Source organism: Elephantulus edwardii, unplaced genomic scaffold (genome assembly GCF_000299155.1).
Source record: "Elephantulus edwardii isolate Elephantulus edwardi_28Jun2011 unplaced genomic scaffold, EleEdw1.0 scaffold00060, whole genome shotgun sequence".
Lineage (NCBI taxonomy): Eukaryota > Metazoa > Chordata > Mammalia > Macroscelidea > Macroscelididae > Elephantulus > Elephantulus edwardii.
Window position 1 is genome coordinate 2,303,199 of NW_006399810.1, and position 23,028 is coordinate 2,326,226.

Below are 23,028 nucleotides of genomic sequence, written 5' to 3' on the forward strand. Positions count from 1 at the left end.
TGTTGTGCATAGGGTCTCTATGAGTCAAAAACGACGCGACGGCACATAACAACAACAACAACAGAAAGATTTAATTGTAATACATATATAATTATATATTATGTCATTGTTATTGTTGGAAACATTGTTATTGAGTTGGAAACGACCCATAGTTGACCCTCTGGTGAGTTTTCAGAGGCAATAAATTGCATGGGAGAAGTCTGCCCATCATTCTCCCACTGAGCAGATGGTGGATTCGAAATGTGTACTTTTGGGATGCGAGCACAACTCTTTACCACTAGGCTACCACAGCTCCCTGTGTATGATATTATAGAAATTGTATATAAAAATTTTGTGTATATATATAATGCATATAGTTCTTCCCATGTGGTTTCCATGTGGTTCGAACTCACCAGCTGCTGCCCTGGAGGATGGGAAATCTCCTGTGCAATTTCCTGCCTCTAAGAACCCCCTGGAGGATCAGCTAAGGGTCAGTTCCAACTCGATGGTACACAGCAACAATTTTTTTTAACCAGGCCGAAGTGTCCTCACCCAGGAGGTGGAAGGGTGCCCAAACAAAGGGTGAGGGCAGGGCGAGGTGTAGTGCTTGGCAAGGGGCGCCCTGGCTCCCAAATCAGAAGTGACCACAACACTGGGCCCAGGAAATGTTTGTGGAAAAAGATTGGAAATGGATAAAAGGATTCGGTAAATCCTTTCTTTTTCTGAAGACTTCAGTGGAATTGGCATAACTGTAAAAAAAGAATGTACTATCAGGACCCACTTATGTCAACAAAACCAGAATTATTTGAAAGTGGGCCAAGAGGAAGCGGGTCTTTTGCAGAGGGGGATGCATTATTTGGTTTGTTCGGCAGTTTCTCAGAACAGCTGGCCTGGGATGGACCCACGCGGGCCACAGCAGAACCATCCACCACGCAGCTTTCAGCATCTGGCTTTTGGGAATTAGGTAAGCAGGACTTTATCTCGGGTGCCTTGAGTGGCCTTAACTCCCAGCCCTTTGGTATAAGCGGTGTTGGTCAGCAGTACTGCCACCGGCTCCTTCAGCCACTAAGGAAAATAAATGTCTTTACTGACTCGTCAGATCTAGAGGGTGCTGGTGGGTGAACGGGCAGAAAACCCTACCCAGGGGGCCTCCCAGACCCTCTCACGTGGGCAACAGAGGCAGCAAGCAGAGGGGAGCGTTTCCCCAGATTACTGCACCCCAGCATTTTACACAGAAGAGATTGGAGCCCGTCTGGTTGCTGAATTGGGTCTGATCTCCTTCTCTCCTGATGCTCCGACCCAACCTCCTGGTGCTACCTCTCTCTCACACTGGCTAGTCTTTTAGCCAACAACTCAACAAACACAATTTATTACCATCAAGGCAGAACTGACTCATGGCTGATCCTGCACGAGGTTTTCAGGGGTCGTAAATCGCTCAGGAGGAGACGGTCAATCTTCCTCTCTAGAATCAGTTGGTGGATTCAAACTTCTTACCTTGGGGTTGGCAGTGCAACTCCTTAGCATTAAGCCACTAGAGCTCCCCTTAATTAACAACGGTACCTCCTTATGCTAAAGCATGGTTGTATATTGTTATTAACAGTGAAGGGAAAAACCATTTCACATTAGCATTTACCTACAAAAAAACAACACTCCTATGATCAAACTCATTTATTTACTTTAAGTCTTTTCAATCTAGGTGTGTAGGAACTTAAGAAAACTCTGAAAACATATTGATACTTTTGAATTGTGATGCTTATGAGATTATTAAATATCCAATGGGCTACTCAAAGAACAAATGAATCTGTTCCCCGGAAGTGCAGCTAAGGCCCAAAATATACAAGCAGTGGTTTCACCATCCTCCCTTCTAAAGGCATATTGGCAGCAGGGCCTCGTACTTGGAGAAGACATCATATCGGAAAAAGTGGAGTGTCAGTGAAAAAGAGGGCGACCTTCAATGAGACTGACCCAGTGTCTTGTAGTGATGGCTTCAGCATGTCAGAGATCTTGGAGAAGGCGTAGGATAGTGTCAGTCTATTCACAGGGTCACAATGACAGCACCTAACAAGAGTAACAACAAACACAAATGCCCACAGCTGGCCTTCCACCTCATCCATTCTCCTTCACCTCAGGTAGCCTCACCGCTAATCTGTGTTAGCCCTGCTTCAGTCCAGTCACTAAAGCCACCACTTCTGCTCCCGGGCACAAATCCAGCTTTTCTGAATTAGCTTCCCTCCTTGAAGACCCACCCAATATGTTCTTGGGAATGCAGCCAACCTCTCTGTGCATGTACTTATGTGTTCTAAGTCATCTAGCCAAGTGTGTAGTCTATCAATCAGTGGAGGTGTGTACCTTCATTCCTCCTGTTTGTTCCTGTCCTGAACCCTGGGAAAGAATGGGGGGGGGGAGGGCACCTCTAACTTACTGTCCTGTCGTTGCCATGTGTGGCCAGGCCCTCCCTCTGCAGTGGGAGTTGTTGGCTTCACTCAGAGAAAGTGTTTCACCTTCTTGATTGATGAACACTAGTTTTATAAACAGTGCTTCACAAATGCGTCACTCTGGAAGGTTCATGCTATACAAATAGTAACAACAGTGATTTTTCTTTGAAGAATATAAAATCCTAAGAATGTAGACAAACTCTGTAAGCAAAACAGTATAAAATAAAAATTTTATTTAAAAAATCCTATGTATTATACTGCCAGGAATAAAAGCCAAAACCTTATTTTTCACTCTATCATAAATATAACAATCTGTCAAGCAAGAAAGAAGGAACATCACTCTTTCAAAGCTTTATGTAAATACCTTTTGCTTCAAAACTTAAGCGATGACAACTTGTAGTTTAAGTCACAGATTTTTTTTTTCATCAAGTTAATTCATTCATGGTTAAACAAATGTCCTCTGCTGAGTAACTGATTGAAAATCAAAATACTATGCCAAGTTTCTGGAAACTGAATTATAAAGACGTTGTGTCCTTGAAACTGAGGACTCACTTTGGAAGGCTGTAAATTGTAATACAGGCTGTACTGACCATCTCCTTATATTACCAAAACATCTGCTGGCAATTGCGTGCCCAAAGGGCTTTTCAAATGTTTTGGAAGAAATGAACATTTTCTCAAAACCACCTAGCCAAGAATTACTTTTATAGACATGATGATTTTTAAGAGGGCTTTTTCATTCCCATAGAAGCTGGAGCAGAAAATTTTAAAACAGTCCTTTGACTCTGTTCAAGCTCATTAGTATCTCCACATGGAAGTTGTCACGGGCTGCAGAGCTCACTGTTCCCACTACACGATCAACACGCTCGTATCAGACGCCTGTTCCTCCACATACCAATACCCAACACTGACATTATCCGATAACACTGATGCAGACCTTTGGTGTTTTCTATCTTCTTTAAAAGTCAGCTGGGTCTGGCTACTTCAAATGTTGCTACCACGTTGACCTAAGGCCCAGGCTTCCTCCAGGCCATGGCATTGGCCTCTCAGCGACTCTGAAGTCCAACTCAGTTCACGGAAATGTAGAGAAACGCCCTCCAAATAACCAGAAATCCTACCACTTTATTCTGGGGAAAAGTGACCTTTAAATTCTGAGTAACCCTTCACATCACCGCCACATGAAACCCCAACTTCCCTACGCCTGAGGTCATATTTTCTGACCTTGTATTTGTTTTGTCACTAATCTAACCTCCTGAAGTCCATCTTGGCTCTCTTAAGTTGTAGAAAGTATGAGATAATGCTTGGAGGAAGAGTGACTCGGACCTGAGTTTGAATCCAGTCCTGTCCTATACCAGTCTTGTGACCTCCGGCAGTTCCTTAACCTCTGCCTGACCTTCTCTCTCCTCAGAGCTGTAAAGATTGAGATGATTTTGTAAGTTAATGCGGCCAGCATTGTGTCAGTCTGAAGCCTAATTTTTCCAAAATGTTAATTTTCCTTCTTATCCCCTCATCACTGCTGAAGTGAAAGTTAATTGTCCATAACTGTGCTGATACAACAACCAGCCACAAGTGACCATTTCTTTAATTAGTGAAAATTAAGTCAAATGAAACATTTCATTCTTCAACTGTACAGGTCAGGTTTCAATCATTCAATAATCTTATGCAGCTCAAAATACAAACCGAACCATTTCTCAAACTATACTAAACTGTGGTGACCCTCCTTATGCACTGCTATTCAAATGTTCCATAGAATTTTCAGTGGTTGTAATACATTCAAGTGTTCCATAGAATTTTCAATTGATGTAATACTTTTTAAAAAACAGATAGTCAGACAATTCTTCTGAAATGACAATGTGTTTATTTGAACTTCCAACCTTTTTGTTAGTAGCTTAATGATTTTCACTATTCAGAGATTCCTCCTAGCCTGCTAATAGCTACCATATTGGACAGGGCAGATAGAAAACATTTCCATCTGAAGAGTGTCTTGAATAGTGCTGATCTATAAAGCAGAAGTCATCTCCATCACTGAGATTACTGAGGCTTCAAAAGCTAAGTAAAGAAATTGCATATGGCCCAGCTATTCCACTGCTTGAAATATACCCTGAGAAAATGAGAACTGAGGCCCAAACGGAAACTTGTACACCAATCTTCATGGCAACGTTATTCACCATCACGGAACATGGAAACAGTCCAAATGTCCAACCACAATCAAATGTGTTAAGAAATTGTGGTACATTCACATGATGGAATACCATGCAGCATGCAGGAGCAATGATTTTGAAAATCAATACCTAACTTGGGGACGGACTGGAGAACATTATGCTGAGTGAACTAACTCGGTCCCATAAGGACAAATATTAAGATCATTATGGTAGATATAGAAAGATAACTAGTAAAACGTGTATGAGGATCCAAGGGGGGGACTGGGGGAGCTGAGAGGTAAAGATGGGCAGAAGGGGTGCGGGAGGGGGAATCATAGGGTCACACTATTTGGTGGGTGGAGGGAGGGATGGGTAAAGGAAATAGGACAGATCCTGTGTGAAAAACAATGTACATGAACTTTATAAGCAAATCAGTATAAAATAAAAATTTTCTTTTAAAAAATATATCTTGAGGCTTGAAAACATAGCCGAATTAGTCTATGTTATATGAAATCTTTAGTTAAACTATGTTATAGGAAATCTCTCCCTGTCACATCTCTTCTAGAAAGGACATCCTCTCCAGTTCTGTACCCTCAAAGCATCCAGCCTTCTTGATTGAGGCGGGGAAACTTCTATCCTTAAGAACTCAGATGTTGAGCTTCTACCACAGCCCACATCTCGGGAATTGCACTCTGGGCTCCTTTGCACTGCAGCCTTTGCAAGCCTGGTGGAGGCATGCTGCTGGAAGTTATAACATGGATATTGTTCCCAAAGCCAAACATCACCTCTGTTACTCACGATAGCTAGCACAAGGTACCTTATGGACACAGTGCTTTGAACTTTGAAAATTCCCCTGTGAGTCCTGAGCACCTTCAAGCAAGAGAGAAAAGAGCTAAAGATACTTTTTGTAAGCAAAGCAGCTTACCCCATCAAGTGGGGCCTCTGTTCTTTCCCGGACCAACCATGTGCCTCCCATACAGATCTTAGCTTCAGGTACATTACGGAATGGGAAGTTTGTTGAGCTTACCCAAAACAAACACTAAGGCCACTTTAGAGTGTGCAAGAAGCTGGTACAAGGAACCTGGTAGGCTGCATGTTCTCCATGAGTATTCCTGCCTTCGAGATAAAGGACCATCTCAATCATATCCCTACTCTGACCAACCAGCTTTAATAGGCAAGGTTTTATTATTTATGTCACTTGCATCTCCCTGAACTTCACCTCTGCCCAGCAGAAGAAAAGAAAAAGGAGTATAGATTCATATTTTCTTATCTGCCAATGACTGTAATAAAATATTAGGTTAAAGAGATTATGCACTTGCAGCAGTTTTGAGGCCCCGCTATCAGAGGCAGAAAGTGTCCGTTGTCCCCAGGCCTGGTCACTCTTTGAGAAACCTTTTAACATCTAAAGCTGCCAGATCCAACAACGGATCCTCGTAAGGCTCTGGAGCTGATCACAGAAGCTCAAACTCAAGTTAATTAACAGCCCCAAATTCTGAGAAAAATACCATCTTCCCTAGTCCTCCCTAAAACCCCTATAAAAAGAAACTGCCTTTGGCTGCCTGGGTGCCATTTGACCTCCACTCATGGTCACTTGGCTTCCCTCTCAGATCATACAATAAAGGCCTGTTCGTTTCTTGGGATCAACTTCTTTCTTTCTCTTGCCCTCAACTCTTTTCCTATCTAACAGCTATTCTTTTACTTCATTTGTATAAAGAAATCCACAGGTGAAGCATCCTTTGAAAGATAATTATCTGATTTCAAAATTAACAATTATAACAATAACTGGTTTCTTCAGGGCAACTTTGAACCATGAGGACCCCATGTGTGCTCCCCAGGGTTTTCTGTGGAGGGTTTGGACATGTAGGTCACCAGCCTTTCCCTCCATGGGTTCTCTGGATAGATTCACATGACCAACCTTTCAGCTAGCAGCCTAGCACTTAACTGTTGACATTACCCAACATCCCAAACAAGAATAATAGTGTTTCATTGACTATGCAAAGGCATTTGATTGTGTGGATCACCACAAACTGTGGCTGACTCTGGGAAGAATGGAATCCCAGAACACTTGATTGTGCTAATGCGAAACCTATACTTGGACCAGGAGGCAGTCGTCAGAACAGAGTAAGGAAACCCTGTATGGTTCAAAATTGGGAAGGGCGTGCATCAGGGATGTGTCCTAGCTCCTTATCTTTTCAGTCTATATGCAGAACAGATTATCCAGGAGGCTGGCATCAGGACTGGAGGTAGACTTATCAACAGTCTGTTAGATGACACAACCCTGTTTTCTGAAACGGAGGACTGAAGCGCTTGCTGCAGGAGATCCAGAACTGCACTCTTCAACATGGACTGAAGCTCAACATCAAGAAAACAAAGATTCTCCCCATGGGGCCCATGGGCAGCATCATGATAGATGGGGAAGAGATTGAGACTGTTGAACACAGCTTCAGTTTGCTTGGCTCCACAATCAACACTGTTGATACCAGCAGCCAGGAAATTTAAAAATGAATTACATTGAGAAAGTCTGCTGTCAGAGACCTCTCCAAGGTACTGAAGAGCAACGATGTCAGTCTGGAGACTACGATGCGCCTGATACAGGCCATGGTCTTAGCAATTACTTGTTATGCATCAGAGAGCTGGACAGTGACTAGGAATGATAGAAGGAAAGTTAATGCCTTTAAGCTGTGGTGCTGGAGAAGAGTATTGAATATACCATGGACTGCTAGGAGAACAAACAAGTTCATCCTGGAGAAGGTGAAGCCAGGTTGCTCTTTGGAGGAAAGGATTCTGAAGCTTCATCTCATATACTTGGGACATGTTGCAAGGCGGGATCAGTCCTTGGAGAGGGATGTCATGCTTAGGAGGGTGGAGGGACAGCGCAGGAGAGGAAGACCCTCAATGAGATGGATTGATTCAGTCACTGGGGTAATGGGGATGGGCGTGTCAGAAACAATAAGATTGACAAGGGATAAAGCAAGGTTTAGGGCTATTGTATACAGAGTTGCTATGAGTCACAGGCGACTCGATGGCACATAAGAACAACAATAACAAAAGTCACCCATCCAGTCATTACTTCACGCCAGGCATCATTCTACACCATTTGAACCTCTCAATCAACGCTACACGGTAGAAACTCCACAAAGGCAGTAGTAACACGTTCTGCTCACACAGGTACACAACCCTTGGCTTCCGAACACACAGTCTGTCTCCAGGCCCACAGTCTGAGCTACCTACCAATCAGAAGTAGGAAAAGAACCAAAAGACTACAATTAGAACAAGCCCCTTCCTACCATGAGCTCTCTCGGCTCCCTTCTCCAGAGTCTGCCATTATTAGCAGTTTCCGGTCTATACTTCCAGAGCAATTTGTACATATACCAGGAGAAAGAATATATGGAATTACACTGGTGGTCTTACTCTTTTGTCTTAGGCTCAGTTCTCCAGAAAACCAGAAGAGAAGAAAGGATTTTCAAGGAAAGGTCTCAGGCAGCTGTGGAGACAGGCAAGGTCCAGATTCATTGGTCTGGTGTCAGGATGGAGGCTTCTCCTCACACAAGTGATTTCAGATCCTGAGAAACCTAATATCAGCAAATTAGAGTAAAAACTATGGGCTCGTAAGGCTTTAGGAGTTGGCGCATTCCAAACTCTGTAGATCAGATGCTTTAGACTTCCATCCCAAGAGTCAAAGATCAGAATATGACTAGTAGGAGAGAGGAACCAAAAACGCAAAAGCAAACCTTGCCAAAATTATACACACATTATTCTTTTTGTCTTGCTTTGGGGTTTCCCCTCTTTTAATGATTATGAGATTTATTATGGAAGCAACAGTCATTCAGGTTGAAGCACTCAAGATTGAGTTCTTCAACCCAGTAAGCTTCTAAAGCCGGCTTCCCTCCGGCCTTCACCTCACTGCTCTGGGCCCTACTTCACGTCTCTGGGCTAGTGTTACAAAGCTTTTCCTCCACCACACTCCACCAGTATGTCCAGGCTGCGGAGCTGATGCCCAGTTCTGCGGGTCCGCTGTTCTAGATCAGCTTGGTCTCATGCTGGTCTTTGGGCCTCTGCTACCACTTCTGGTCTGTTCTCAAACTCACACAGGAATCTCTGACCCCAGTGGGCCCGGTACATTCTCTGCTTTTTCTTTCCAGAAGTCAACTCCAGAGCATCTCTATTGGGTGCAGGTAACATGCCAAGGTAAGGGACTGGCTTTAAGCTGTCCAGTTATCCACCTGATTGGCTGCTCATATTAGGTCACAGGATGGAGGAGGATAATATTGCATTATGAAGGAGTAATTAGTAAGTCTAATGACTGCTAATCCACAGAGAATGACAGCCGGGCCAAGTTGACACTTCACATTAACCGCAGTGTATGTTAAGTACACATGTGGGGTGGTTTAATTTTTTCTAATAGTTGACATCAACTTTGTTTTCTAAGCACCTGCAAAGGTGCTGGGACTGCCGAACCCAGGCGCAAGAGGAAAGGAGAGAAATTTAAGTAGGCTTTTAAGTCTGTCTACTTCTTTGCAAAAATTCCATTCTCCAGTCATTTATACGCCTCTGGCTATGATTCTCAAAGATAAACCTTGGGACTTTCCAGGGCCTTTTACTGCGCTCTCTCCTTGCTCTTTGTCACAGTGAAAGAGAGTGAAAGAGAGGAGAATCTGGACGAGTGATGGTGCTTCAGTTGGAGCGGACCTTCTTCCAGGCTGGAAACCGTCACTCAAGCAGGGCCATGGCTGTCCCTGCAGCCACAGCCAGAAGCTGTCAGGAAAGGGAGTGTCCCTTCTCCAGCTGTCCAGCCAAAGGTGATGGAATCTGCTGATGTGTGCTGCAGGTAGGTGAGAGTGACGTTCCCAGCCTGCATTTGCCTTTCCTCAGCTCATGCTCACCCAAGTGGGTGGCTTTACGTCTCTGGTTCCTGCAGGAGTACTTGCCTCAGCAATTAGGAATCAGGTGGAACAAAGTTACACTCAAACACGATTAAACAGTAAAATTCACTTATAGAATAGATTCAGGTGGATCTTGGTCAAGTGGTTCAACAATATCACCAAAGCTCCGGTTACTTTCCATCATCATCTTCACCTTTCACTGAATAGAGTTTTCTCTCTGGTGGTGACAAGATGCACAGCAACTTCTGGGGCTGCAAAGAGAGGAGCCAGAGACTTCTCAGGAGACCTCATGACTCACTCTTGCAGGGTCCTGAGCCTCCATGGAAACTACGTCAGTGAGCAGGGAAGTGGTATGAAAACCCGGTCAGAGTCCCCCTAAGAAGAGTGTTCAGCAGCATGGGCAAGGGATGCTAATGATGAGAATCAGAGTAGCATAACCAAGAAATGGGAAGCTGGCTTTCAGGAGTCCCAAAGCACCAGTGCTCCTACACCCTACCTGGTCTTGGTGTATTCTAGGGGTTTGACCAAAGAGTTGTGGGTCCAGAGATTCACAGGAACTGGCTCCTGGTTCTGTGCCACATCATTCAAGAGTCAGGGCATCCATGACAGCAATGTCATCACGCCCTCTTTTTCAGGGTGTCATGCCCTGGTCTCCTCAAGCCTAGTTCCCTAAAATGCACTGATGTCGAGCTCTTCTCTGACTTCAAGGAAATACTCAAAAAGTAAGGAAGGACCTATTTTGGCTCCTTTGGGGAGGAGGGGAATAAATAGCTAATATTTTCACAAAGCCCACCCTCTCCAGTCCTCCGTTCTCTCAATGAACTCAAGGAAAAGGGGGAGGCAGATGTGGATATTCAGAGCTTGTTGAGTGCCTCTATTTAGCACACTTCCGTAATCCGTTCAGTCATAACTCAAGGCTTTGCTCAAGACTTTGTATTAAATGACTATTTCTTGGAGGAGTAATGTAATAAGTCACGGCCACCACTTACACCACAGTGTGAATGAACTTGTTTCCTCCCTTCAAGGAAGCTTTAATGTTAGGAGAAAGCACACTGGACCTGACACCAAAGAAGAGTGTGGAAAGCCAAAGTTGAGAGGCTACACTGGACTTACACTGAATTATGAAGGCCTGTAGACAATGTGGCCTTACACACACGCGCGCGCGTGCGCACACCCCAAACAAAACCCAACAGATAAGGAGATAATTTGTAGCAGCAATTCATTTATTTGCTAATTTAACATTTTTGTTGTTGTTGTTAGGTTGTGAAAAACATATCAAGGTTATTTGCTGAAGATTCTCTCCCATCCCTGTCTCCTATCCTATCACTGTCAATTGCTTAGGAACATTTTCCAGGATTGTTGTTAGGTGTCATTGAGCCGACAAGGACTCATAGCATCCAACCCGTGCCCTGTCCTGTACCATCCTCAGCCTCTCTGACATCAGCCCGTTGTTGCAGTCATCTGTCAGTCCATCTTGTCGAGGACTGTCCTTTGCCCGACCATCTAGCTTCCCAGAATGATATCTTTTCCCAAGGGCTAGCCCCTCCAGTGATGGCCAGTTTTCCTGCATTCAGATTTCTCACATTCTGCGTTCCAATACTTAGCTACTGTTTACAAGTGTTCCTCCTCCTTTGTGTTTCCAAATTTCCCAATCAGCATCAGTTACCATAACTGTTTAATCTACTCTAAGAATGCTCTATTGTGACAGGGTTTTCAAAGGCCGGTTATATTTCAAAAGTAGATGGCAAATCCTTCTTCCTAGTCTGTCATAATTTGGATGCTTAGTTTTAGAACAGTATCTGTCAGACAAACATTGTACCTAAAGGACAGATGAAATACACTTCCCCTTACAGAAATAGCCAATACATTCAGTGTCCCCCTCTCTCCCAGCACATTGTCTTATCCCTTTCCTTTCCCTGATACATCAGCATTCCCTGCACTCCTGCCTACTCCATCCAGCACCTCCCTCCCCCCAGCCACCCCTTGATTTGAAGGCTTAGGCCACAAGTCACTCCTGTGATGTCTTGCATCTCCCACTGCTGCTGGTTTCTCATGCTGAAGTGGATGAGATGGATGGATACAGTAACTGGGGCAATGGGGGTGGGTGTGTAGGAGTCAGTGAGACTGGCTCAGGATAGAGCAGGTTCAGAGCTGCTGTACACCGGGTCGCTATGCGTCACAGGCGACGTGATGGCACATAACAACAACAGCCCCTCCTGACAACGTACTCGAAGTATGTACATGAGATGGAGTTTCACGCCTTTGCCTCTCAGGAGCACCAGGCTGCCTCCCTCCAAGACACACGCGTTTGTTCTTCGTGCATTCTCTAGGGCCCTCTGCTCCAACAGCATGACTCAGAAGCTTTGCCCATTACAACATTTATGTGTATAAGAATATTACTGTATTTTTTTCACAAATAGAAACATATTAATTGCTCAATTTCCCTTTGTAATAGTAGCTCTAAAAAGATGGTTCAGATAACAAACCCAGATGTATCCATTTCTTCTTAACAGCAGCACTATCTTCTACTGTATAGAAGTGCCATAATTATTCAATCATAGATTTATATTTTTTCCAATCTTTTGTTGTTGTTAAGTGTCGTTGAGTCGTAGGCGACTTTCATCCTTTCTCTGGGTTCATAGGGTTTCCGGGGGCAAGCTACTTACGGAAGTAGATGCCACTCCTGCTTCCAAGCTTGTTTCAACAGGGGAGCGCCACCAAACACTGTCCACCATGGGTAACCATTATTACATTTGACTCATCAGTGTTACAGAGTTCAGCTTCACAGCGACCGACCACAAGTTACCTCTGTACAGCAAGTGGACACGCCAGGGCTATACGACCTAGAAGACTGTTTGAACAAAAACAATGAAAAACAGGCCTTAGGGCCGCAGATTAGTCACCCACCTTTGCCTTGGTAGCATCGCTTTCGCTCTATTAGGCCAACTGGTCTCTCTCTGTGTTGTTTTACATTTGTTGTTTATATTTTTTCCGATCTTTTACTCTCTATTATTTTAGTAAATGTTAGTGCCTATTGTGCTAAGCAGACACAGAACAGGCAATAAATGGTCATGGTCAATGAGAAAAGAGGAAGAAAGAGGATATTTTTCAGAAATAACACCTATCATCCATCAGAGAGCTGGACAACGACTAGGGACGACAGAAGAACTGATGTCTTTGAGTGGTGGTGTTGGAGAAGGGCACTGAGTATCCCATGGACTGCCTTTCGGCAAGCAGATAATTCATAGGACAAAGTGCAGCCAGAGTGCTCCGTGGAGGCAAAGATGACGCAGCTTCATCCTTCATCCTTTGGACATGGAGCTGGGTGAGACGTTCCTTGGAGAGGGACATCATACTTGGCAAGACAGAGGGTCGGCAAAGGAGAGGAAAACCCCTCCCCAAGAAATGGATTGACACTGTGACTTCAACAATAGGCTGTGGCACGTGCGTCAGAGATGTTGAGGATGGCATAGGGTCACTATGAGTTGTACTCAGTTCTTAACAACAACATCACACACACATACACACACCCAGGCTTTGCAGAGATTCATATCTAATGTTGTGTGTCGGGTTAGAACTAGTTAGCACACAGGGAGCTGGGCATTCTTTCAGTCCCATTAGTGTCAATGAGGTCAGCAAACCATGAAGAGGCAGGTGTGGAGCAGGATGGAGGAAAGGATGCTGGGAACACCCAGCCTGCAGTACCAGTTCCGCCTTCTCCTGTACCTCTCTCCCTTGACTGCCGACCTTGGCCTGTCTGATGTTTGGATAGCGCTATCTCAGGCTGCCTCCTTAGGCTTCCTTCATGTCTCACCCCTCTGGAATCCTGCTTCCACCTCCAGCCTTTCCATCTGCTCTTGCACTAAAATGATCAATGACCTATTTGTTGCTAAGTCCAATGAGACCTCTCTCCCTGGGTCTGAGGCTGCTCCAGGCCCAACTCTATGACCTCCTTCGGGGGCGCCAGGCTCCTAAAGGGAATTCCATCCACCCCCACTGCATCCACCAGCTTCTCACCTCATACTCTCCTTTCTCCTCTCCCTTGTCACAGCTACAAGCCTTGCTTGGAGAACTAAAGCGGGATTCCTCTGAAATCCCGTTGTTACTGTTGTTGTGTACCAGTGAGTCCGAACTAACTCACAGCTGACCCTCCAAGTGGGTTTTCAAAAGCAGTAAAGCGCATGAGTAGACTACAGCGCATCCTTCTTCGACGGAGCAGCTGGTGAATTTGAACCGGGTGCCTTTGGGATTGAAGCACTGCTGCTTATCACTAGGCCACCAGACCTCCTTAAATGTTTCTGGAACACTAAGGGCGATGGAGGAGAAGGTAGGGTTCCCCCCCACCCCAGTCGGGAGCGCTGCGGGGGTGGCGCCGAGCAGGCCACGCGCTCTCACCCACGACGGGTCGGAGGCGCCGGCACGTCCGGGCGCCCTGGAGCCGCGCAGAGCGGGCGGGGTGGCCGAGGGCCGGGGCGGTGGGCGGTGGAGAGGGCGCGGCCCGCAGGCCCGGCTCCTCCGAGGGCCGCCCCGGGGGCGGGGGCAGGCCCAGCGGCCTTATTTCCACGGCTCCGGAGCGGGTCGAAGCGCAGCGCCATGCAGTCCCTCCGGCAGCTGCCCGCGTCCCGAGCCGGGGCCCCGCGCCCCGCCGCCCCTCTGCTCGCGCTGCTGCTGGTGCTCGTCCTCCCGCGGGCGACGGCGGCCTCCGCGGGCCCCGGCGACGCGGAGCTCACGCGCGGCTTCCTGGAGCAGGCGGCGCGCGCAGCGCTGCACTTCTTCAACTTCCGCGCCGCCTCGCCCAGCGCGCTGCGAGTGGTGGCCGCCGTGCAGGACGGCCGCGCGCGGGTGAGTGTCCGGGAGGCACCGGCGGGCGCTCCGGGAAGGCGCCCGGGAGGCACCGGCGGGCGCGGGGGGCCTGGCCCCTGATGCTCCCAGGTGTCCCGGAACTAGGAACTTCCTGAGGTCCACTGAGGCCCCTGAGCTCCTTAAGAGGCCAGATCTGGTGACAGTGCCCTTCCTGCCCCGCGGAAGCTGAGGAGTGGCCCCACAGGGGCACCACAGCCTGTCTGGCAGTCGGGTGCAGCGCAGCACCTGCAGAAACCTCGGGCTAGATTTCCAACACTAGGTGGTTCCCCTGCTGGATGGACCCCCGGAAGGGCTGACTGGCCGCCTTAGGTGCAGATCACCTGGCAAGAGACCCAGGGCAATGTGGTTGGATTTCATTGTTAGGCTGAACACGAATTCCAGTAATCCTGGCGCGGTTTTTAAATCTGTGGGTGGAAGTGAACGGGGCCACAGTTTTCTACAAAAGTGAATGAACTGGAAATTTATAATTTACTCATTTGAAGGTACTAGCTATAGGTATCTTATGTGACACTGCATTGCTTTCATCAATTGAAGGAGAAGAGAAGTTACTAAGCCTAAAGCCACAGTGTTGCTTTGTCCACCACCTCCCAGACATGCCGCAGAGCATGCAGACTCATAACCCCAAAGAATCTGGAAATAGATGCGGAGTTGGGTAGGTTGGTCCCAGCCCTGGTGTCAGACATCGGTGGGGAAGGTCGGGAGCTCGGCCTTGGTTCTTCAAAGACATTCTCCTGCAACTCATTTGCACTCATTCTGTCAAGTGGGAGCCCACGCAGAGCTGACCTTCAAGCAGATTTTCAGAGGCTGTAAATCACCCAGGAGGACATTGCCCATCCAGGTAGCACTGGTGGATTCCAGCTGCTTGGGAGGTTAGCCTTTGGGCTGGCATTGTAACTCCCTCCAGACAAGGCCACCAGAGCTCTGGTCACTGGGGTTGCTGGGTTCATTGGATTCTGAAATCAGAGTCACTTGCTTATACTCAGTCATCGAGTGGACTCAGAACCCACGCTTAGCAAACCCTCGGCTGTAAACAGCAGTAAAGGAAGCTGCTCATTTCTGTCCCACCAGTGAAGGGGGAATTGGAATTGTCTGAAAGGTGCCGCAGACTTTGCTAAGGGCTCTGCCACCAGGGCTCCACAAATCAAAGGATCCCTAAAAACAGACTGCATATTCATGTCCCTTCTTTTAGCAATTCATTAGTTTTTAAGAGAAAATAAAAAGGCTTCATTTTATTAGCCCAACAGCCAAGTGAGTGTGCAGAGTGAACACTTTCCATCAGGGGAGGCATGTAGCTACTGCCCAGAGCCCCAAAGATTTCTCCCGTAGTTACCATTGGGAAGGATTCCCTACAGAAAACCAACCCCGAATTCTAAAGTATAGGTGGAAAAAGCAAAGTTCAGGTTCCAGGGATTTTTCTCCTTATTTCCAAGACCAAAAAATGGCAAATGAAATGGCATTTCATTTATTTAATCCATATCATGGATTGCCAAAAAGAACAGACAGTACTGTCCTGGAAGAAATGTGGTGAAAATACTCTGGAAAGGTGAGGGTGGAGAGCCTTTGTCTTTCATGCTTAGGATTCCTATCGCAGAAGGGCCGATCCCTGGGAAGTAACTCCTGCGTGGTCAGGTCGAGGGTCGGAGTGAATGAGGGGACCCTCCACAGGGTGGGCTGACACAGTGCTGCAGCGGGAATCTTGGTTGTGAGGAGGGGGCTGGACAGCGCAGGGCTCATTCGTTGCTCATAGAGCCTCAGTGAGTCCACACCAACTCAGCAGCAAGCAGAACAACGAAGGCAACCCCTTGGGAAGGACTGTTTACATCCTTCATAAAATAAGCTAGTGCTCTAAACCTGAGACTTTGGTCAGCATTTCTTTTCCACGCTCAATGTCTTCTTTCACCCGTGATGTTGTGTCACGGAATTTTGGTGAAGTATTTCCTTTTTAGAAAAACAAACAGACAAACAAATGTGGGTTTGATTAATTAGGTGGAAGCAGAAATACATGGGAGACAGTATGAAAGGTAGAGAAAGCTGAGCCAGTTGTGATTTACCTGCATTTTTGGGAAATGATTGCGTGAGAGCTGCGTCGGCATAGGTAACCTAGAGGTTCAAATCCACCCATCACACATCAGTAGGAAGATGGACAATCTCTGCCTGTGCAGTTTGCAGCCTCTTGAAAACCCACTGTAGGATCAGCTGTGACTTGACAACAGTGAGCTTAAAATGGTTATAATACTTTAAGGTTGAGATTCTGAGGAGGAGAACTCCCTGGCTTTTTCAAAGCCAAGAGTCTCTAGGGCCAAAGTGGTTTTAGTTTCTTCTAGGAGTTCAGTGAGATTGTTTTCCTCCAACTCCTCTCCCAGGACGTTCAAGGCAGCCTGGTACAGGATGGGACATAAATCTCTGACAGCAACATGCCAGAGGAGGGGGTGACTGGGAGTGAACTCTGATTCCTGTTGGGTGGTACAGGTGGTTAGTGCACTCAGCTGCTAAGCAGAAGTTTGGAGGTTCAAGTCTCCCCAGAGATACTTTGGAAATGCATATTTCTACTGAGAAGTCAGCCTCGGAAACCTTCTGGAGCACAGTTTTGCTTTGGCACATGCAGAGGCTCCAGGAGTCAGAATTGACTTGATGGGCCTACGTGTGGGGCACCACTTGGTGAGGTGTCAGTTGTAGCGTATGGGGGGTGAGCCTGCACACATCCCCTTTTCCTGCATTTGGGGAACCACAAATTGAATGTGCCTGTATGGGGGATGTGCACCGGCATGCACACGCGCGCGCGCACACACACACACACACACACACAATCTTGCATGTGGAGACCACTTGGTGAGATTTTGCTGACACGTGATGGGGGGGTGTACTTGTGCACACACACCTCTTTCCTGAATGTGGGGGACCACTTTGTGAGGTACTGATTGTACGTGCATGGGGATGTGCACCGGCACACACACACCCCTCCTGCATGTGAAGACCACTTTGTGAGTTATTGATAGCACGTTTGGGGGGGATGCACTCATGCACACGCACCCATTCTGCATTTGAGGGCTACTTTGTGAGGTATTGATGAGACATAATGGAGGGTGCACCTGCACACACACCCCTTTCCTGCATGGGGGACCACTTTGTGAGGTATTGCATGGGGCCATGATAGCAGCCCTTGCTCTGACTCTGATGAGCCACACCACGTAATGTCAGCAGCTTCCGTAGCTCTGTCCCCAGTCAGAATGAGAACAGCTCATGCCCTTGCTCGCCATGCCAGCTTGTTGTGTTAGGGTTTTAAAATCTTTTTATAATAATTAATTTTTTTCATTGTTGAACCTTTTCTCCCACCTTCCTCTTTCCCTCCCCCAGTGTGCCCCGCAGTGCACCCCTTGTTCCAGAATGTTGTCATTCATGTAATGTCTAATCATTTGTTCGTTTCAGACAGTGCTTCCCCTCCTCTGATCTAATGTGGTGTTTATTATCAGTCCACCTCTTCCTCATTCTCTCCCCAACCCACCATGTTTTTCCTATTTTATAACAGCAGTGCTATATGCAATCTCTGTGACTGAGAAATTTCACTCAGCACAATGTCCCTCCAGCTCACCCGTGTTGTGTGATGTTTTATGAGTTCCTTGTTCTTCAGTGCTGTGTGGTGGTGCACTGTGTGAGTGTACCACAGCTTCTCCATTCATTCATTTGTTGATGGGCACTTGGGTTGCTTCCCTTTACTATTGTGACTAACACAGCAATGAACTTGGGTGTGCATCTGTTTGAATCGTGGCTCTGGTTTCTAAAGAAACTAAAGGGTGTGTTCCCAGGAGTGGAATTTGCTGGGTCAAATGGTATTTCTATGCCCAGCTTTTTGAGAAAGCACAAGACCACCTTCCATAGTGTCTGTACAGTTTTACACTCCACCAGCAGTGAAAAAGCGTTCAGTCTCAACATAGCCTCACCAGCATTTGTTATTTGATGCAATATGTTGTTGAAGTGTGATACTGTTGCTGGGGTGCCAGTTCATTTTAAGAATCATACCAGATGATCTATGTGCCAATCGCAAAGCATGCAGATGCGAGTGCCTTTCATTCATCAGCCATTTCCTGAGTTCTCCTGTGTCACAGGCAGATATTGTGCCCCCGATTCAGATGTGGAGTGAGGTCAGGTGAAGTGGAATTGGAAGATATCGTGACCCTAATTCAGTTATGGGGTGAGTGGGATGGGGTCCCTGTGAGTCAGGATCTTACGCCATTAGGTAGGTATGAAGTGGACTTCTCAGAGGAAACATCTTTGAGATTAGATAAGCCTTCACTGTAGTGAATCAGAGAATTTCTGCTTCAACAGCATGATTAGTGCAAATGCTAATAGTTTCTGTTCCAAACTATTTTACTTTAAAAGTCAGGGTAAGTAGTTTTTCTAAATCCGAGAACTCAAAATGTAGGCCATGATGAGGAAGACATTTCTTTCTCTGGATTTCAGCTAAGAATTTTTTAAAAGTCAACTGAGTGGTTTCCCCGCAGGTGACTATTGAAACCTCTCCTACTGTTGAAATTCCTAGATTGAAAGGATTACCTAATGCTTTAAGGGCTCCTCATTTCGGCAACACTGTTGCTCTCTAGTGGTAACATGTGGTAATGGCTGCAGTGCTAATTCAGTGGAGTATGGAAGAGATTGAAGGTAGCAATTTCCGCTTGCTGGGCTCCACAGTCAACAGGAGTAATCAGGAAATAAAACATCAATTGCACTGGGAAAATCTGCAGTCAGGCACTTCTCTAGAGTACTGAGAAGCAACAATGTCCGTCTAGAGACTAAGGTGTGCCTGATATAGGCCATAGTCTTCACAATTACTTGCTAAGGATCAGAAAGCTAGACAATGACTAAGGATAATAGAAGAAGAATTGATGCCTTTGAGGTTTGGTGCTGGAGAAGAGTATTGAACATACCATATGCCTCCAAAAGAACCAGGGTGAAACCACGTTTCTCCTCGGAGGCTAGGATTTTGAAGCTCCGTCTCACATAACCCCTTGCTTGGGATGCCAGGCTAAGCCTCGGAAGGTACTCTTGACACCCCACTATTGTAGGTTGGCCTTTCTTCAGAGGCAAGTTTCCTCTTTGCACTTAGCACGTTCCGGTCCTACCAGTCTCTGTCCCTCATAGTCTGTGAAAGCATCACCTGCCAAGGACAGCCACAGATAGATAGTCTGAGATCTTCAAGTTCATGTCTACTCCACAGAAAAGCAACTTGTGTAGGTGGCAACTGTTATTTGGCCTCTCAGCACTTAAGGGTTGCTATGTACCCTGGAGTCAGAACAGACCCTCCAGCAGTTTTTCTAGGCAGCAGACTGCACGGGGCAACTTTTTCCACAGAAAACCTGGTGGATTTGAACTGCCCACCTATGTGTTGGCAGCAGCACAACTCTTTCTCACTAAGCCACCAGAGTTCACTTAAGTAGAGGCTCTTTCTTTTTGTTTGTTTTAGGGTTTTTTTTTAAAAAATTAAAATTTTTAATACTAGTTTATTTACAAAATTAAAATACATGAGTTTGAGAACAGATTCTTCCAATTTCCCTCACCCCCCATTATATTGTACAACTCCATAATTAAACCCTCCTCCCCCACACATCCTTATCCCCCTGCTTCCACCTTCCTCACCAGCCTTGGATCCTTATACTCATTCTACAATAAAGGTTTTATACAATATTTGTGCTGTGGGATTGAGTCAGTTCCAGTCCCTCCCAAGTTAGTAATAATTTACAAACTCATTGCTCCTGCGTGCTGTGCAGTTATGCGACTGTACCATAGTTTCTCAAGCCATTTGTTTGTGGTTGGACATCCAGGCTGCTTCCGTGTTCTTGCGATGGTGAATAGTGCTGCTGTGAACACTGGTGTACAAGTCTCCATGTGTGCCTCAGTTCTCATTTTCTCAGGGTTTATTCCAAGTAGTGGAATGTCTGGGTCATATCGAATTTCTTTGTTCACCTTTTTGAGGAAGCGCCAAACTGTTTTCCAGAGCGGTTGTGCCATTTTACAATCCCACCAGTAATGTCTAAGAGCTCTTATCTCGTCTCATCCTCTCCAACATTGATAACTTGCTGCCCTGTTAAACGTTGCTACTCTTACTGGAGTGAGATGGTACCTCCTTGTGGTTTTCATTTGCATCTCTCTTATTGCCAGTGATTTTCAGCATTTCTTCATGTGTCTGTTTACACTTCGAATATCTTCCTCTGTGAAAATTCTTTCCATATCTTTTGCCCATTTTGTAATTGTGTTATCAATCTTTTTCTTGTGGAAGCCCAGGAGTCTTCTGTAAACTGTTGTGATGAGACTCTTGTCTGAGATGGTATTACCAAATGTTTGTTACCAGTTAGTACATTTTCTTTTCACCCTGTTGGAAAAAGTATTTGGTGCACACATATATATAATCTTTAGAAGGTCCCATTCATCAATTTTATCCTCTGCGGATGGTGCATTTCTGGCTGTATTTGTCAGTCTCTTTATACCTTGGACTAATGCTTCTAAGCTTGATTCCAGATTCTCTTATGAACTTTATGGTTTTGGACTTTAGTCCCAGGTCTCTGATCTACCTTGAGTTGATTTTTGTGTGTGGTGTGAGATGTGGATCCTGTTTCAGCTTTCTGCAGGTGGAAGTCCAGTTTTGCCAGCACTATTTTTTGAAGAGGTTGTCATTTCCCCATTTGATAGCTTTTTATTTCCTTGTAGAATATCTGTTGACCATAGATAGCTGGGTCTATTTCTAGGTTCTCAGTTCTGTTCCACTGATCTATGTGCCTGTCATTGTACCAGTACCATGCTGTTTTGGTTACTACTGCTTTGTAGTATGTTTTGAGATCAGGGGGTGCTGTGCCTCTCACTTCAATTTTGTTTTTCAGAAGCCTTTTGCTTATTCAAGGTCTCTTGCCTCTCCAAATAAATTTGATAATTTCCCTTTCAATATCCTTGAAAAATGAATATGATAATCTGGATTGGGATTGCATTGAACATAGTAGAGGCTCTCTTATAAAAAGCACGTGTGTGAATTTGCACACACACACACACACATGCACGCTTTGGTGGTTACAGAAGTTATGTTCATATTTCAGATTAAATTAAAATCCAGCAATGTAAACGTATCACTTACGATTTGATAGAAGGCCAGTGCCATTTGTTGGAATCCATTGTTGTCTTTCTTGCAAACACCACACCCATAAAGGATGTTTGGTGATTTCCATTTTGGTTTTCTTACAGTGGACACTTCAAAGAACACCTTCTAAGAGTCATAACATCCTCTGCTTTTTGTTTTGGTTTTCTCACCCAATTTAACAGCAAAATCTTGGAAACATGACTTTATAAATTCTCTATAAAGCATTTAACTTGGTTCTCAAGGCTGTGACATCTCTTCTTACTTCACATTTACTTTCTTCCTTGTTTGCATAGTATTTAACTATGTAACAAGGGTTTTGAAGCTCTGTCTCACATACTTTGGGCACATGGCCAATAGGGACCAGTCCCTGGAGAAGAACATCATGATTGGAAGGGGGAGGGACAGTGCAGGAGAGGAAGACCCCAGATGAGATGGATTGACGCAGTAACTGGGGTAATGGGGGTTGGTGTGTGTCAGAGACGGGGAGATTGGCACAGGATAGAACAGGGTTCAGAGCTCCTGTGCGTAGGGTCACTGTGAGTTCTGTTCGACTCGAGGGCTCATAACAACAATAGATATTGCAACAGGGTTGGGGGGCCCAGGCCAACCCCGAGGAAGTGCTGAAGGCAGGACTCTCAGGTCCAGGCCTCGTGGTGACTGTCCTGGGGTGTGGGGAGAATTGAGGTGATTGTCTGTGAAGAGAACCCTATGCTGTAGTTGTCAGCTTCTAAAGAATGCATCTGAATAAACATTAGGTAATCTTATCGCTGCTGTTTTTGGAATCACTGTCTCGCCATTAATGTCTGTAATGGAGAGGTGATCATTCAGAATAGTAAAACAATAGATTAACTAGGTCATCCAGCAGAAACTGGTGGATGTCAAAGTCCGCAACGAATATGGACAGGAAGGGATACGTAATAAACACTAAAGGGAAAGAAATTTTCCCTTCATAGAAAGAAGGCTCCTCAGTGCTTTTGCATGTGTAGTGAGAGGGGGGAGTTACTGGCTAGGTGAACACGGGGAACCCTCACTCTGTCCTCAGCAGAGTCCACACACTGGGCCGGCCTGGGCTGTTGGGAATCTTAAATAGGGCAGGTGGATACGAGGTCTGTGACCTAATCATGCACCACCTCGCCCTCCTGGCTGCCCCAAGGCCCTCCACCCTGGGTCCCCACAGTGCCCCCTGCTCTGTCCTGTGCACCTCCCCTTCTGGCTCCACCCCCAGCAGCACCCCCCAGCGTGTACAATCCTAGGACAGCTGGGGAAGGGCCCCTGGCCCTGCGGGTAAAGTTCTGGCTTTGACCTCGCCGGCACTTGGCTCAGTCGTGCAAGCTAATTGGACCCAGACAAGCTAGGAAGTCTGAAGGCTTTTAACCGTCTTGTAATAAATTCTTTGAACCATAATCTTTGTTTTCTGTGGTGTCTCTCCATGACATTTTCCCTTGTCTTTTCAAATGTGGGATCATGTCCTGTGATGTACGCAGTAAAAACCTTAAGCTCTAGTCACCCACTCACATCGACCCTGTTTTTGTCAGAGCAGAACTGGGCTCCTTTACTTTTTCAGTTGCTGTTTTAGAAATAGATCACGGACTCTTTTATTTATTTTTTTT

General features: G+C 45.9%; 1 protein-coding gene across 1 annotated transcript in view; it reads left to right on the top strand.

Annotated features, from left to right (window-relative positions):
- The first annotated feature begins 14,028 nt into the window (after positions 1-14,028).
- RARRES1 (retinoic acid receptor responder (tazarotene induced) 1) overlaps positions 14,029-23,028 on the top strand; it is a 59,145-nt gene continuing 50,145 nt past the window's right edge. Inside the window, exon 1 of the mRNA XM_006887679.1 lies at positions 14,029-14,277. Within this exon, the coding sequence (XP_006887741.1) occupies positions 14,029-14,277 (249 nt within the window). The remainder of the gene's footprint in view (positions 14,278-23,028) is intronic.